Source organism: Gymnogyps californianus, chromosome 10 (assembly GCF_018139145.2).
Source record: "Gymnogyps californianus isolate 813 chromosome 10, ASM1813914v2, whole genome shotgun sequence".
Taxonomy (NCBI): Eukaryota; Metazoa; Chordata; class Aves; order Accipitriformes; family Cathartidae; genus Gymnogyps; species Gymnogyps californianus.
In genome coordinates, this window is record NC_059480.1 from 2,126,463 (window position 1) to 2,143,823 (window position 17,361).

Here is a 17,361-nt window from a genome sequence, read left to right on the forward strand (position 1 = left end):
AGACAGCAGACACATGCCAAAGAAATTGTGGGATCCTTAAAATCTTTTACCTGCAGAAGTTCCATGTGTAAGTCCATATGCTGAGACTGTGTGTCGTGCTCATCTACCTTTTGTACGGGGTGAAAACAGGTAAGAAATCAACCGTTTGTTTTGAATATTTTTGTCAAATATAACACGCTTTCTGTGCTTTGCAGAAACATGAATATATCTACCCTCTGCATTATAGTTACTGTGTAGGGTTTTTCCACTAGCATTATTTATTTTGGCAAAGCAAATTATACTGGTTACATGAATGTAGTCAGCTCTAAGAGTTCCAAATGTAAAACCAGAAGTCATTTTTATTATCTTTTCCTCACTTTGCAAACATTTCTCTTATATAAGTACTATCCATCAACACTGAAAGTGTCATTCGAAATCTTCAGAGAAGAATGATTTCTTTTCAGCAGTGTCTTACATGACAGACGCAAAGGATGAATTACCATTTATGAACAATAAGCTTCATTTGATATCCTCACAGCCCTATCAAGAATCAACTTGTGTAACAATGAACAAATGTACTGCCTTGTGTTAGCGTACACATGGGAGCAAGTCAAGTTATAGCGCTCTGCTTTGTAGGGAAAACAAACAGGATAAAAAAAAACCCAACAAACCAGTATTCTTATAAATACTAACTTGTATTTCATCAGGTTCTCTGGAGTAATCTTGGTGTCGCATTTTGCTTAGTTTGTTAAATATGCTGTAGGAAACGTAGTCATAAGAAGTGGAAAAAGAGAATTGTGTGAAAAGGCACCAAGGAAACCCAGTGAGATACTGAAGACCAGTTTAAGAGGTAGAGGGCACACTCTCTTTGTGGAAAAGTGATGGAAATCTTCACTAATGCTACTGAGATTTGCTGTGTGGCAGTGAAGTGTGCTTAAAGCTGAAGACTCATTATTGATGCGTAAGACCAGTCCGTTGAAACACACTGTAAAAAGCTCAGGCAAGGTGACAGTGTTTTGAGTGTCAGTGAAACTGCAGACAGACGCAGAAGCAGCAACACGCTTATCTGAGGTCCACGCAAGGTGGTGACTGGGTGAGCAGCCCCCTTCGCGGGCTCTGTGTGGCAATAGAGTCTCCCAAGGACCACAGCTAAGACAACTACAAATCTAACCAAGTGACCACTGACCCACTGAAGTGAAAATCTGTTGGAACTTCACTTTGCAAGAGGACAGACTGGTGGAGTTAAAAAATTCAGCTGCTATTCTGTTCATGCAGACAGCCTCGAGCTCACAGCCTCAAAATGCCACTAATGCAAACCCTGCCTGTCCATAGGATGAACATCCAGGACAGAAGGAAGAAAAAGCCTCCCAACACCATGTCCAAGAAAGGAACGAGAGAGACTAGGGCAAGGCAGGCCTTAGGTAGCCCTGACTGCAGTAAATACCACAGAGTCTGCCTGGGACCATTCTCATGACCACAACACTCCCACCTGGGAGTATATAACTTCAGAATATATATATGTGTGTGTAACTTCAGAACCAAGTTATTCTGAAGATGCCCCTCCTGCTGCAATAGCATGTCAGAGGCTGATCTCAAGCTCGAGACAAAAGACGTCCAGCTCCCACGTAGGAACATGGGTTTAACAGATTGGTATGCCCCCTGCTAGAGGTGCTGAGATGTCAGAGCACCTTGCCCAGGAAACTGGTGTTTGCCGTCATATTTTACATATCAGAAAACAGAGCAGAGGGAGAAAAGTGAATTGCCTGAGGCTGTTCAGCAAGCTAATGGCCGTGACAGGGCTGGAAGCGAGTTAATGGGACGCTGGGTTAATTGCCACTTTTATTCACCTTTCCTGGAGGGAAGTGGTCTGTTGGACACAGGTTAAGTACAGTGCCAGGGTGTAAATTTCCACCTCACTTATTTGCTTGCAGAGTTAATCTCAATAAGCCTCTTGCCCCATCAGAGAAATCATGCTGGAGTTTCAAAGACAACTCCAGCCATTTGGGTAGGATTCACTGTGCTTATCAGAATGAAGAGCAAAGCCAGGGTAACTGGCTGCCCTCATGTGTCAGCTTTTCTAACACATGGCGGATGTGTCTGGGATATGCACCAGCCTGCCAGAAGAGAAGCTGGCAGGTTTTCCCCCACTATTAGCACTGATCTGATGTTGTTAATCAAAATAGAACAAATCTAACAGACTTGGTGCAGATATAACAAGACTTTTGAAACAGTTCCTGTGTTAGGTATTAGCAAATGCCGATCAGCTCTTTAAAAGCTCTTCTTTACCAGAAGGTTTGGGCTGTTCTGGTGACAAACATAGTGCTCCTCTGGGCAAGGCTCAGCACAATCCAGGAGATATAGAAACAAATTAAGCAATCAATGCAATCTTGCACCATATAGAAGTAATTCTTGCCTGGCATTTCTGCCTGTATTGCTACAGCTTCAGTGGCAGTAAAGATGATTAACAATACTATATAATAATACTATACAATAACTAAAACAATTTCTAGTTATTAGTAAAAAATAAACATAATTGTATTTTTTTATGTTGCAGTAGCACCTAGAGGGCAGTCATTAAGTATCACTGTGTACGCTGGTGTGTATCAGCAAAAAACGGTAACTTTTCTCTGCTAGTTCCTTTTAGATCTCCACATGAGCAGTGTCATAGGAGAGCTCTTGCTGCTGTTTCTCTGGAGCATCTTGGCACTGTAACAACGTGGTAAGAGCAAGCTGGTCAGGAAAGAGTCACCCAGGTCACCTTTACTCTTGCAAGCAGGGCCCAGAGTCACGCTGCCCCTGGGAGCCCTGACTGAAGCATTACAGAGGCAGAACACCCTCAATTCAAAGGCCACTGATTTCAACCGATGTTCATTGGGCCTGGCTGAGGGTTTATTTTCCACTGCTCCAGTTCCGTTATTCATATTTTACCATAGGCTTTATAGAGGAAGGACTCCACGGATTTCAAATGTTAAAATTTATTTCTGAATTTATGGTAGCAATTTAAAATATCCAGTTGGACTTAACTGCAACATCCTTTTAGCCTATTAACTTTTATTTCTGGAGCTCCTGGGGCTTCTACAAAGTAATTAGCAGAACTATGACAACTGAGCAGATTATTTTATGTGCTGGGCACATAGGATTTATATCACTCTCACACTGCTGATTTCCATGGGAGGAGAAAAAGGAAAGTTGCTCGTAGAAACTGAGAGTTTCATCATTTAGAAATCAAAATGCACAGAGTATTGGAGATTCGCTAGAGCAAAATTAGCTTACAGCTGCAGGTTTTCTAAACCCTTCTACCTACTGCACAACCCTTTAAGCAACAAAGATCAGGAAGATTTCTCTAGCAACTGCAGCCTGAACAATTATTGCAGCCCAGGACGTACGTGTGAGAGAGAGACTCTCTCCCACATGGTTCTTCAATAAGATTAAGGGGACTTGGAGAAAAGGATTATGAGCCAGGAAGAGGCTACAAAACCTGGGAGGGCCTTCATAAGCAGTGTCTGTCTGGAGACAGTTATTCCATTCCCTGCCAGTGCCCTGCTGGAGATTGTATTGGACTCGGAAGGCTCAGCTGGTGTTCTGCTGGAAAAGCAAGGAACAAAGACAGGCTTTCAAATGGCAGAGACCGTCCCATAAAGCAGCACTTACATAAAATTCAGTTACTCTTCAGCTGTGTATAAAGCAATATCAGTAGCATATCTCATGCAGTCAAAGGGTGTCCCATTTCGCAGTCTAAAATAGCACGCTGCATCTGCAAATACAAATGAAGCATTGAGCTGTCCCTCACAACAGCAAGGTCCTCTGCAGCTTGTCAGCTCCAGACTGGAGTTACAAACAAACCATGAGGATATCTCTTTACCCTAGAACCTGTCCAGAGCATCTGGGTGTGCTCTCAAACCACTACAGCAACCATCCTAGTTGTCAGTCTCCGATACCTTCCTCGCATTAATGGGATTTTTGGAGAGAGTCCATGCCATCTCCCAGCTGCTAGTGGAAACAGGACTGTGCTGTTTCAGGGAATGCTGCTCTGAGAAGGTACACTTGCTGTCTTTGTTACAACACGGCAAGAAAACCTAAGTTTCAGGGTAACTCCAGTCATGAACATGATGGAGAGGAAAGGAGCAGCCCTGGCTCAGACAGCTCAACACATGTTCCTGTGCCTGGGCAGGGCTGACAGGTAGAAAAGGTCAAAGCAAACGCATTGGTGCTAACCTCAGGATTGCCACACTGTGCTCTTTTCAGATCCTGGGGAGACATGCCCTGCATTCACAGCTCTTAGCATTGGCAACGCTTTGATAGGGACAGACCTGAAAGTGAAGCTGCTGCTCTACACCAGACAGAACCCAAACTGTGCTGAAGAGCTCAATTCAACAGCCTCCAAGTATCTAGATGTGACCAAGAAAACTACATTCATCATCCACGGATACCGACTCACAGGCTCTGCCCCGGTCTGGATCCCTGACTTGGTACATCTTCTGCTTTCTGTAGAAGACATGAATGTCATCCTTGTGGATTGGAACTGGGGGGCGACAACTCTCATCTACAGTAATGCTTCCAGAAACTGCAAGAAAGTTGCTGAGATTCTGAAGAAACTTATTGATGAAATGTTGGTAAGTTGAACGTTCACACTATGATATAGTCATTAACGTACAGTACGTAAAGAGCACAAAGGAAGTGTTTATAAACAGCAGGATGTCTGGGAAAAGAAACTCCTAAAAAGGAACACATTAATTTTTGGAAATGCAGCTATACTGCAGTGCCAAATTCTACCCCTGGACTTGGTACGATGGTATTTTGTTGCAATATTCAGTTTACACTCTAAGTCTGTATGTTTCTGGATACAAAACTCTACAGATATGTTTTCCTGTACATAGAAACTCTATTTCCACTTTCTGGATGCCCAAAAGTCCACTTACGGGGATCAGCTACAGTTTGCAGCTCCTCTAAGCTGTTGCACAGGCACAGTCAATGATGACACATGATCATCAGGATCATTGTGTCTGCTAACTCCTTGCAGGAAGCACATGTGGGCGACTGGAGTTGTACTCATGGGGCCCATGAATACTCGTTCCTGTCCACACCTGTAGTCACTGCCCCAGGAAAATACAACCATTGCCTGAACTGTTCTCATCGCAGCTCTCTCAGATTCGGACCTCAAACATGAGTGCTGGCGGTACTGTGGGACTACCAACGGGGGAATATTTACACAGACAGGAACACACCAAGAGAAAAATGTGGGAAAAGCAGGGAGATGCATTTACATTCCTCCTCCTTGTATTTTTTATGCCTTTCATGTGCCTAAAATCTGTGACCGTGAGTACTTTTAAATCTCAGGTTGATGGATCATCACTTGACTCCTTGCACATGATAGGAGTGAGCCTGGGAGCACACATCTCTGGCTTTGTGGGACAGATGTTTGATGGTACGCTTGGAAGAATCACAGGTAAGCCCTTCCTCCTGTCAGGCCTTTTGCTTCAAGGATATCTGTTCACTGTGAGCGGAGTGAGCTGCACACTACTGAAGTGATGCCATGCGCGTGGTTTTGCGTTGCAGGCCTTGACCCAGCAGGCCCCTTGTACAGAGGAAAGCCGCCTAGTGAGAGGCTAGATCCTACAGACGCACAGTTTGTTGATGTCATTCATTCGGACACCGATGGTATGTGACATTTCTCCTCTTTACCATTATGAGGAAACCTAGAGACTGATGGGGAGCACGGGAAAGCGGGGGCTCTGGTAGGCAGCAGTGCTGGGGGGATCCTTGCTCCTTTGGCCCCGGAGGATAGCACTTCACTGGTGCTGTGAAGGGCTCTGTGGTCCTGTGTTGCCCACACTGTTGTCAGCACTCCCTCGGGAGCTGCTGGTTTATTTGCATTTCAAAGCATGCTGCTGTTTTATAGCAATTATAGCCTCGTGGCCCATGAAGTACAAGGACTTAGGCACTGGTGCAGGAGTGCCCTGTTGCTCCCAACAGCACACAGTCCTGCCAGAACAGTTGCACACTAACGCCGCACTGCGGGGTCAGGCGGCTGCCAAGCACGCAGCATCTCAAAACCTAGTCACACAGCTCAATGCCTTGCACAGCAGATCAGTTATCCCCAACCCCGTGGCTCCCTGCACGATGCTTCCAGTCTTCATCCCACCTCCTGTGGGCTAAACCTTCCTCTGGGGCAAATCTGGCATCTCCCTCAGCCCTCTCCTTTCCCAACCTGTGCACAGCACGTCTTTACGTCCACCAGCCAGGCCAGCAGCGTGATGCAAACCCTCCGCTCTGCTCCCACTGGCATCCCACCCCTAGCACTTGGCTTTCCCACCTCATTGCTGCCTCTCGTCTTCTCCCAGCCCTTCCAAGAACTCAGACTTCAGCAGCACAGCAATACTCAGTGTTTCACATCCCTTTTCCTCTCCTGCAGGCAATGACACAAAAAGCCAAATTTTGTACTGTCACACGCACAGACTTATTTTAGGTACTTGATACGATTGCTAAAATGACACAGCTGGGTCACAACCGTTTGGCCTGCTGCCTAAATAGATGAATGACATTAATATTCCTGCACAGGCAGGCATCCTAGAGCTAAATAACTATTGGTTTTTTCCAGTTAGTTTTTTATGTTTCCTTCTTCTGCGTTTTACGATTTAATATTCCCTCCCCTCACCCCTGATATTCTCTTTTGTCAGGACTAGGTTACAAAGAAGCACTAGGCCACATAGACTTCTACCCCAACGGCGGGATGGACCAGCCTGGCTGTCCACTGACAATATTTTCTGGTAATTAATTCTGCCTTGAATTGCACAAACACTGACAAAATGTTTCTAATCGGAGAAGATGAGAAGGCCAGAGAAACATCATCACTGCTTAGAAAATACATGAAAACCATATTCTGGGAAAGCCATGAAAGCAGTCTCTTCCCAACACTGATGTGGCACACTGACGTAACAGGAGGTTAGCTGATGTGCACCAGGCAGACATATGAGTCAGGGGTGATCCTTCTGCTCTCTGTCACAAATGCAAATGGCATTAATTTTCCATGCAAAAAGTCATCAAGTAGATTTGTGCCTTCATTTTGTGACTACATTTAGAAAACCTGTGGGATATTTTTTTTTAATTACTTAGAACACACACAAAACCCCAAGGACTAGCAACGGCAAGAACCTGTTCAGAAAACAGATTGAAGATGAATGTGGGGTAGGCTGTTATACTGAATCCAATGCGCCTTTCTTGGCCGTGACAGACAGTGCAGTCTGGCAGGTAGAGCCCTCGTCTTGAATGCAGGAAAGTTTTTTTCCTTTCCAGCCCGGCAGCAGAACTGGTTTTGTGAAAGCTGGGTGAAGGAGATACCTCACAGAAGGAAAGGCAGTAATGCGAACTCAAACCTTATCAGACCCAAGGGAATCTACATAGGAAACCAGCCTGAAACAAAAATCCATAGGAAATTAGGCTTCACTCATTTTGCTGCTCATGCAACAACTCATTTTATTAGTTATGTCTTTCAAAAGAGTTTTTAAAACTAAAATGGCAAGCCACGTGCAAAAAGAATGCAATATCCAGCTGTCAGGCCTGAGCTCAGAGAGAAGAGGAGAACACGTGAGACAGAATAGGATCCATAGCTGGATTCTCTGGAACTGCAGTAACAATATGAACAAATAGGTTTTTAAAACCAAAAAAGACAAGAAGAAAACTGAAGTAAACATAGGCAGAGCTGAGTGCACTCAAAGGGAGAGGCTAGTGCCCACTTACTGTTCTGCCCAGTGCTCCCCGTGCAATCTGTTGTGCCCAGACTGGTCAGTGACTGTCCACTGGTCTGTCCTTTTTTGCTAGTGCAATAATACTGTTTTCCTGAAGCATGAGGATTGCTAACAAAAATATTCCTTCCCTCTGTATGATTAAGGATTGCAGTATTTTAAATGTGACCACCAGAGGTCTGTTTTCCTGTTCATGTCATCCCTGAAACAGAGCTGCAATATTACCGCATACCCGTGTGACTCGTACAGAAATTACAGGAATGGCAAATGTACCAGCTGCGAAACTTTTTGGCCTATGCCATGCCCCATCCTAGGTAAGGATCCAGGGAATGTAAACACATCCTGAATACACGTGTCTGACAGAGCTGCCCATCATTGCTGTAACTTGGTGTGTGACAAATGTTTTGCTAAAGGACTAACACAACACGGCGCTTTGCAAAAGCATGTAAATTATTTCCACTGAGGTTTTTGGGATGATCTCTCCTTGACTTCTGCAGAGGTACAAGCCTCTGCTGAAGGCAAAAGAGGCCTGAGAAATCTCCCTGCTCTTTGTATGGTCACATCATGTTATGATCTAAAACAGAAACGCACATGTAAAGGATCCAGAACTAGAAAGCCAAAACAAGACTTGGGATCTTTATGCTAAAGTTGCAGAAACAATGAATTAAAGTCCTTTAGCTCTGGAGTTTGAGGGATAGGGGCACGTTCTTGCTAAAACAGAATCTTTTCTAAGAAATTGTCAGCACCACAAACCCCTCGTGACTCTAAAAGAAATGGCAGAGGGGTGAACAAAGGGTATTCTGCTTTTTTGTAACTGACCCACAGAGGTGTCCCAGCCTGGATGTGACAGCCCAGCTTCAGGCTGCCATTTCTGAAATTTTGATGCTTTGACACTTCCAGAAATGAACTTGCAAAGCTGAGGGGATGATTTTCATTCTGCACTGCAAAATGAAATCCTTCTTGACCATGAATACCAGATGTGGGAAAAGATCCATCTTAAAATAAGTGCTGAACAGTACCCAGGCATATTTAGACACCCACTTGGCTTTCGTTACACAAGTAAAATTAAGCCCTTGTATAAGTCTACAGAGTACAGGAGCATGTGTCACAGTAACACCTTGCAGCTGGAAAGCAATATATTATTTCTTAAATACTTGCTTTGTTATTTTCAGCTATTTAGTTGCTTATATACCTGTGCAGTAACCCTGTTTCATTTTCAAACTGTCATCTATAGGTTATTATGCCCATGAATGGAAAAGCTATTTAACACAACAGAGCCATCCAGTGACAAGTATGTTTTTTGATACAGCGGACAAAGAGCCGTTTTGTAGTAAGTGACTAAGATCTCTAAGATTATTTTTCTTTGTGTATAGCCTCCTCCAGCAACAGCCAAGCAGAGATAGTTGGTTGCTATTGGCATCATAGCCAGCATTTTAGAAGCAAAGCCAGTGGCTGCTGGATAGAATTGTGTCCATCTGCAGTCTTGCCATTACATTCTTTATCTGCAAACTTGCCTGGTGCTGTGAAAGCCAGCTACTCGCTAGAGATATGCAAGAACAGGCTCACCTTGCCTACAGTGCTAGGCAATTTGTTAAGAACATGCAAATGAGGCATAAAAGGGTAGTTCCTAAACTGTGTTTCAAAACAAGACACCACTCTTTTGTGCAAGTAAGAGGTGTGTGGGAACAACGAGAGCCAAAGACGTGCTCTGAGCTGAACAGCTGAAAAAGCTACCCTGGACAAAAGTGAAAGGCACAGGGAAAGGGCCCAGGCAAGGGGGAATTGGTGGAAAAAGGTTTCACCCTCATGATCACCAGCATACCAAGCCATGGGCAGGGATTATGGCCTGAGCTCCAGTGCTGGCCAGGAAGTGAATTCAGTGACTTACAGATCAGAGTAAAGAGCAGACAATTCTGCTCCGTGACAGAGAAGACAAATGAAAGATGCTGAGAACAGAAATGAAGGGGATCAGAGGCAGACAGGAGAAAGGCAAGACAAGTTGAAAATGAATGGTGAAAGGCCGTGTGCTGAAAGCTGTACAGAGAGACCATCTTGCATGTCACTTGTGTAACCCTTGGTCTAGTGCTTTCCCAGACATCTCAATATTTCTATTAGAAATCGCTGCAAAGGGAGATGGAAAGCAGGAAGGAGAAAGAGATTTTAGAGATAAATTGAATGGGTTGTGTCAGACGAGCAAATGGGAGAAAGATGCACTCCACCTGCAGCTCGGCTCCCAGACAGGCACAACAGCGGGGCTGGAAAGCAGAGCGAGTGTGCAGTCTAACCGCGCTCGCTTTCTCTCTCACCTCAGTTTATCACTACTTTGTGGACATTATTACATGGAACAAAGACACCAGAAGAGGCACATTCAGCATTGTACTAGCTGATGAAACCGGGAAGAAGGCAGAATCAAAAGTTAATCCGTAAGTCTTACCGATCTGATGATCTGTAAATGTTAGCAAATCACTTGGTACAACTGCATCTGGGAGGAGGCAAGATATCCTCCTCTAATTTCTCTGCTGACACTTGATGGTGTACATGCCTTAGGGCTTTCCTGGCCCCATGCGATTTTCACAGACTCCCCCAGCACACACCAGCTGACAGCCCAGCCCTTTGGTTTGGACACTTCTCAGTCATCTTAAGGACTGAAGTGGACAATCTCAGCCAGCAGCACAGCTGTCCTAGGCTTCCACTAAAGCAGGAGGAAAAACACGTCTCCTCCTCTTTCCTTCCCCTTCCAGGGAGCGTTCCATTCCCACTCCGGGTGCCCAAGACAGCTGGGATGAACCTGGGCCTGAATATGTTAACATCCAAATCAATTCATTCCACTTGGAGAGGCAAATTAATGACTGGTGTTTATGTGGACATGCAAATTCCTGATTGATCTAAACACACTTCAGCCAAACAAGTCCTGCTCAACTAGTTTTCCCAAGTGTCTCTAACTGCATATTCTCTCAGCCCTATCTGCTTGCACTGGAGCAATCTGCATAGCTCCCTGGGGCTGCACAACAGGACCACCCCGCTCTGCCGAGCGTGTGACAGCCCACCAGGCAGCATGCTTACACACACACGTCGTAAACACCTTTGACAGGTTAAAACTTGTCCTATTTGTCAGGTCTCCTATAACTTCTAAACAAGGCAGTCATTTTGAGCATTGCAACTGGGATACACTTTCAGTCACAACTGCACTCTTCACCTTCATAAAGGAAACCTTAAACTATGGCCATACAACCATATGGCCATACAGCTATATAAAGAATGCGTTGTGTAGCCACAGCGTTCTTGTGAGCAGCTCTGCTGCTTTTGCACCAAGACCGGTGCAGTTTTCACACGTATCTCAAAGTGGAACTGGCCATTCTGTCAAAAAGGACCTAGGTCAAACCCCAGCCCTGCGAGGCTTCACATCTTTAAGTCCGTGCTATTTTCCTGTCCTGAGGACCAGGATTACTCTCTGTTAATTCCGGTCAACGCTGCATTGTTTCACAGACACTTCTGCTGCATTTGCCAGAAGAGAACTACCAGAAATTTAGTTAGGGGCATTAATACCCCCAAGGTACAGTCTTCCATTTGTAGAGCTACCTCAGCCACGCCGCGTTGTTACAAACAGATTTTTATATACAGCAACATATTCTGCAGACTCCACAGATGAGTCAGTGTTCAGGTCTGCACAGCCAGCCAGGTACAAACATCATTTGGGTCTAGTCCACTCGGGTTCAAAGCAGAATCACAGTGAGGATTCTAGTTTGGGACCAGAGCAAGCAGCATCAGACCTCTGTGTCCCCACTCCCACCCCAAATAACTCGGTGCAAAAGTGGCTGAGCAGGTTCACACCTGGAGACCTGAATCCATACCTATTTCCTGTAAATCAGAAACTAAGCGTAAGTTCAGTCCTCCTCTCCCAGCACTGTTTCTAATATTATACTGAATATATTAAAAATGGTGCTATTCCCTTGGTGACTCTCTGACACCTTGTCTGCTTTATCTTTAGAGAAGCTGCAGCCTTTCAGCAGTACAACCAAATCACTTTGCTAATTGGATTTGACCAGGATTTTGAAAATGTAGAAAGAATTTCCTTGACATTTTCCACAGGATCTGTCATTGGCCCAAAATTCAAACTCAGGATTCTCCAAATGAGGTTCCGGTCACTTACAAATCCAGAAAGGTAAGCAGAGGTTTACAAACCATTTCTATTGTTGCAGACTGGACAGAAGTAAATGCATCTCCCAGATTCCTGGCCTGGCTGAGTTTGTCCAGAAGAATTAGATTTATTTCACATTTAGTAATTCTTGTACACATATCCTGGGAATAAATTCCGCCCTTAGTGCATGCACACAAATCCCATAGCTGAATACCTACTTGAAAACAGAGGTTGTCTTATTGTACTGAAAACATGTACAGGAAGGAAAATGACCTTTGAGAAGCTGCCCAGGCCTGAACTCTCGGCTGAAGGTAAATGCAGCTTTCAGGGAAATACAGATGTCCAGCCCCAAATACACGCTTTATATCCCAGTCAATTTCTATGTCCAGTCAAGCAGGGAGATTAATTTACTCCTGGAATTCCAGTAACTGGGAGCTGCTGGCCGCTATGCCCCAAAGCGCTGACTACTGCCCACAACATCATGAGGTACCTACCAGGTCATTTGCTGATGAGATTTCTACAGCTGCTTCAGTCACCTTGTTACCCTCTGTCTGCTCTGTGGTCCTACCCTTAAGCTTCCCTGATTTCTAGGGCACCTTTGGAGGACAGGATCTCTGCCTGAGTTCAGCAAGTACAGAATCACTTAGGTTGACCTTGCGTGCAAGGACAGTACATGGACATCAAGCCATACCATGCTTTAAATTTGGGTTAAAACAAGGATTGCATATCACAGAGTGAGAAGGGCGAAGCAAAAAAAGGACAGAGCTGCAGAACATGTTTCTTTGCAGTTCGTGAAGGTCTGCTACCCTTATCTTAGCCTTGGAATAAGGAAAAGATCATGTGTGTCTAATAAGCAAAGTCCTTCTGCAGCTCCCCCTTGCTGACACTCCCTTTCTCCTGTCCTACATCGCCACAGTCACTTCCAGCCCCAGATCCACATTCAATCTTTTAAAAAGTAGATGCAAATGCCCAAACATTTCATCAGAGGCTGTCCGCTCTCCCCTACGAGGGGCTGCTACACGCTACAAGTACAGTTTCATGACTATTTTAACACCATTAGGTAATCAGTCACTGCCACAGGGAGGGAATGTCCTGCCCTCTCTCCTGCCCTGTTCCAGGGCTAACGCCCATGCTGCCCTAGATGAAAGCCTAAGTATTTCCTCCGTTTTTTGGCTCGGCTAGCTCTAAGCCAGATCAATACCCGGTCCCAGCTCAGAGTAGCGGCACAATCCCTAACACTGACACCAGGGAACTGGCAGGAACACGCAGGTGAGCTGGAAGGACCACCCCATTCAGTGGACACCCAAGTGTAGACTGGCTTAAAGGGAACCATGAACTCTGTGGCCAATACCTCAGTTTGCTTGCTGGCTTTTGTGTTCTTTTTTTCCCAAAGGAAAAGCAAAACGTAATGTAGAACAGAATGAAAATATGCTCAAGGTATCCCTGACCTCGGTAGGGCTTAAAGTCAACCTCACTTTAGGTGGGCTTCGAGCCAGTTGTCTTGAGAACATGACCTATTTTATGTGAACCTCCAGCACACTGGGAGACTTGACTGGGGAACGACACAAGAAAGGCAGCTTTTTGACTTCTGGCCCGTATTGACTGTTTCTATGCAGACCCCAGCTGTGCAGATACGACCTTGTCCTGATGGAGAACACCAAAAAAAACCTTCAAGCCCATCCCATGCTGGAGCAGGAGCTAAGACCCGAATGTGTTACTTCTGAATGTTGTGCCCCAGCATGGCGGACATTTTCACAGCCGTGTGGGGACTCACCTGAAAGTTCCTCGGCGCCTTCTGTGGAGACCAAGGGACGGCGTGGCGGGGCCCTCTTGCCAACGCAGAGATTTATAATTGGGGCTGTAAAAGTGACAAAAAACCGATGGCGTTGTGTGCTTTTGAGGTGTCCTTCCGCGGCGGGGCCGGCTTTACGCCCCACGACGAGGAGGATCCCGCCGGGCCCTCAGCGGCAGCGCCCCTCCCTCACGGCTCCGTCCCGCCCACAGCCCCGCCCCGCGCCTGCGCGTCCGGCTGCGCTCCGCCGCGGGGCGGGGGCGGCCGCGGCGGGCTCCATCGCGGGATGTGGCGGCGGCTGGCCGGGCTGCTGCTCGTCTTCGCGGCCGCCACGGCCGCCCTCTGGCTGCTGTCGGCCCGGCTGAGCGCGGGGCAGGCGCGCAGGTGGGTGCGGGCGCGGAGGGCGTGGGGTGGGGGGGGGGCGAGGAGGGTCGGTGCTCCGGGTCTCCCCGTGTTCTTGCCCACCCCTCAGGCCGCTGCGGTTCCCGTCGGACCTGGAGGAGTTGCGGGAGCTGGCCGAGGCGCTGCGGGACTACGAGCGGCAGCACCGGGGCGCGGCGCTGGCCCTCTTCTGCGCCGCCTACCTCTACAAGCAGAGCTTCGCCATCCCCGGCTCCAGCCTCCTGGTACGGTAGCCCGGCGGGAGGGCGGCGGCGGGGCCGGGCCGGGCGGGGATGCAGGGCGGGAGCTGGTACGAACCCCTCGGAGGGGCCCTTTGCCCCCGGTCCCGGAGCAGGCGCTGCCTGTTGGGGCAAGGTGCAAGGCCGGTGCCTTGCTGGATGAGTCACGGCTCTGCCAGGAGGAGACGGGTCTGTCCGATGCCCTCGAGAAGCCAGAGCGACCGAGGCTGAAGGCAGCCAGGCGGAGGGGACACACGCGTGCGTGTCCCCGGGCTCTCACGCGGTGTTGTGCCCTGGCAGAATGTCCTGGCTGGAGCGCTGTTTGGGCCGTGGACCGGGCTGGTGCTGTGCTCGGCCCTGACGTCTGTGGGAGCGACCTTCTGCTACCTGCTCTCGGGCGCGTTCGGAAAGCAGTTTGTCGTCTACTACTTTCCTGACAAAGTGGCTCTGCTGCAAAGAAAGGTAAGCAGCCATGGTTCTGCGGACACCCAGAATGCCCCCGGGTGAGGCTGCCTTTGGGGCTGACTTAGTAAAAAAATGACTATGTGCAGGGGATGCATCAGGTCAGTTAAGGGCCGCCTCCGACACAATCTAGGAGCAGACTGCTCTCTTGGGAGCAAGGCTGCTTGCAAAGGGAGTGCGTGGAAATCCCAGATCCCAAGGAAAATCGGAAGTAAGATCATGGATTGATTGGGAACCCCCTGTGCTCCAGAACTGCCTCCACCCATCCTGTACTGCATTGTACAGCTGGAGGTGGTTCTGCTGTTGACTTCCCCATTTCTCATTCGGGTTAGATCCCATTTTCACCGCTTGCATGGAAGGGGCTGGCTCACCATTAGGCTCCCATACCTACATAAAGTTGCCGCTTTTCATCAGTTCTGGACTGATGTCATGTTGCGGCATGTTAGAAGAAAACTTAGATTCACTTTAGTATCATGGCCATTCAGATGTTACTGCTGTCTGAAGAGCAGAAATAATTTGGAACATTTCTCTTGGCAGGTAGAAGAGAACAGGAGCTGCTTATTTTTCTTCTTGTTGTTCCTGAGGCTGTTCCCCATGACACCAAACTGGTTTCTGAATCTCTCAGCTCCCATTTTAAACATCCCTGTGTCCCAGTTCTTCTTCTCCGTTCTCATCGGTAAGGCCTGGGGGAGACTGTCTGAGGGGGCAGTGTGACATTGCCTCTCTCCTCATCGCCCAGCCTTGGGTAGCATGCTGAGCTGGGGCAGGCAGAGCGGCAGGGCCGTAGCTGCGACTCTGCCCCATTTAACTGTTTGCCTTCGTGCTGCCCTTATACTCAGAGGTCTCAGAGCATTTTGCAAATATGCGTGCATCACCAATGCAGCAGAGTTTTGACTCTCACCCCATTCTTTCTGTTACGAACGCAGGCCCCTGTGTCTGGCCTTGGGCAGGGATATATTTGAGCTAATTTTACATGGGGGGGATGCTAACAGGCTTTTTTTTTTTGCTCTGGTTCTTTCAGGTCTTACACCATACAATTTCATCTGTGTCCAGACAGGAGCCATTCTGTCACAAATCACCTCTTTGGATGCCATTTTCTCCTGGGACACGCTGCTCAAACTGCTTGCGATGGCTGTGGCAGCATTGATACCAGGGACCCTCATCAAGACATACAGCAAGAAGCACTTGAAGCTGGATGAAGACAAGCATGCTCAGTTACTCAATGGCAAAAAGAGCTTGTGATGGCTCAGGTGCCCCAGATGTTGGGGGACTGCCTCGCAAAAGCTGCAGGTCTCTGTTCCTGTGAGTTATATTCTGCATGCTCTGTGCCACCATGCACCAAGGACAATCGCTGTTTTTAATCGTTCTTCTCGTCTAAGAGGAGGTGTAAGGTTCTTATTTTTAATGAATGTTTACCTGTGCATGTATCTGCACGGAGAGCGCTATACAGGGGCTTTGTGAACACTTCAGTTAATTTGCCTGTTTCCTTTAAATCAGCCTGTCTCTCCAGTGTGCCTGAGGGTGTTGCCAGCCCACTGCAAATGTATTAGCAATGGGGGAAAAAAAAAAAAAAAATATCAGGAGTATTAGCATCCCATGAGGAAGGCAAATCAGAACCCCTTAGTCCCTCCCAGCTCTTGAACACGGGGGCCAAGCACCGAACTCCCCGCGGTCTCCCTACCAGCCCAAGTCACAGGCTTCCCTTGGGCTCCTGCACTTCCCACCAAGTCCAGCTAGTCTCGATGGTGTGACTGATGCGGCAGCAGAGAGCTGCTGCCCGCTCCGAGAGCGAGGCAGGCTGGTTTTCTGCCCAACCTCATCCCTTGGCACCTAGGAGTCCACAGCACGCGGGGCTGCGTTGAGCTGCAAGAGCAGCTATTTTCACCACCGCTCTAGTGGTGAGGCAGGCCCTACTCCTTCGTCCCCCTGCCCTCTCCAAACCCATACTTATTTAGCATTTTTGGCTTAAAATGACAAACCGTGCACTTTTGTGCTGTTAGGTGGAGTAGTGCAAGTACCAAGTTCAGAAAAAAGTGATGATATTTCAGGGTCCCTGCACCTTCTGCAGGAGAGCTTGCGCAGTTGTAGAAGACTCTTCCTCTGTCATTCAGATGTTAAGTAAGCGCACCCTGCAGCAAAATCTTTCAGGATTTGGGGCCAGCTATAAGCTGCATGTACGTATCATTCATATGTCAGAACACATGAGATGATTGCTTCTGAGGTCTGTCAGTGGCTGCTCCTCCCCACAAAGACTAAAGGGGGGGGGGGGGGGGAAAGGAATGGATGTGCCTGGCTGGCAGTGATTTGTGCTTGAGAAGCACCTTTAAACCTACACGTTTGCTCATGTATAACTAGAGGGTTTCCAAATAAGCAGGTAGGCTCTGTCCCAGTTGCTGGAGAACTATGCTCCTGGGTTTTTGGTATTTGCACCTCCTTGCTCTACTCTCCGTGAGTTTGCCCTCCACTCAGAGGATAAAGTAAACTTTCTGGCATGGAAGGGGGCAGATGGGAGACCCTGGAGTACTTGGCAAGCTGACAGAGTGAATGCTTCATCCATTTTAGCACCTTCCCCACCAGCAGGGTCGGAACTGAGTGGGACAGCAGTGTTCCCAGGATGAGAAGTCATGG

The 17,361-nt window shown here is 47.5% G+C and overlaps 3 protein-coding genes across 3 annotated transcripts in view; 2 read left to right on the forward strand and 1 right to left on the reverse strand.

The window, feature by feature from the left end:
- Positions 1-13,754, reverse strand: part of CEP63 (centrosomal protein 63) — a 43,744-nt gene extending 29,990 nt beyond the window's left edge. The window contains exon 1 of the mRNA XM_050902194.1: positions 13,634-13,754. The gene's annotated coding sequence lies outside the window, so the exon portion shown is untranslated. The remainder of the gene's footprint in view (positions 1-13,633) is intronic.
- Positions 78-13,561, forward strand: LIPH (lipase H). The gene is given in 11 exon segments (XM_050902196.1): positions 78-129; positions 4,225-4,592; positions 5,317-5,425; positions 5,536-5,637; positions 6,657-6,746; positions 7,868-8,035; positions 8,956-9,051; positions 10,033-10,144; positions 11,710-11,883; positions 13,476-13,518; positions 13,520-13,561. Coding segments are annotated over 11 exon segments (1,356 nt in total).
- A 183-nt stretch (positions 13,755-13,937) lies between the features above and the next one.
- On the forward strand, positions 13,938-16,202 carry TMEM41A (transmembrane protein 41A). Its single transcript, XM_050902609.1, has 5 exons — positions 13,938-14,035; positions 14,124-14,277; positions 14,572-14,733; positions 15,271-15,409; positions 15,755-16,202. The coding sequence occupies exons 1-5, from the start codon at positions 13,938-13,940 to the stop codon at positions 15,973-15,975; spliced, it is 774 nt and encodes a 257-aa protein (XP_050758566.1). The 3' UTR covers positions 15,976-16,202.
- The last annotated feature ends 1,159 nt before the right edge of the window (positions 16,203-17,361 follow it).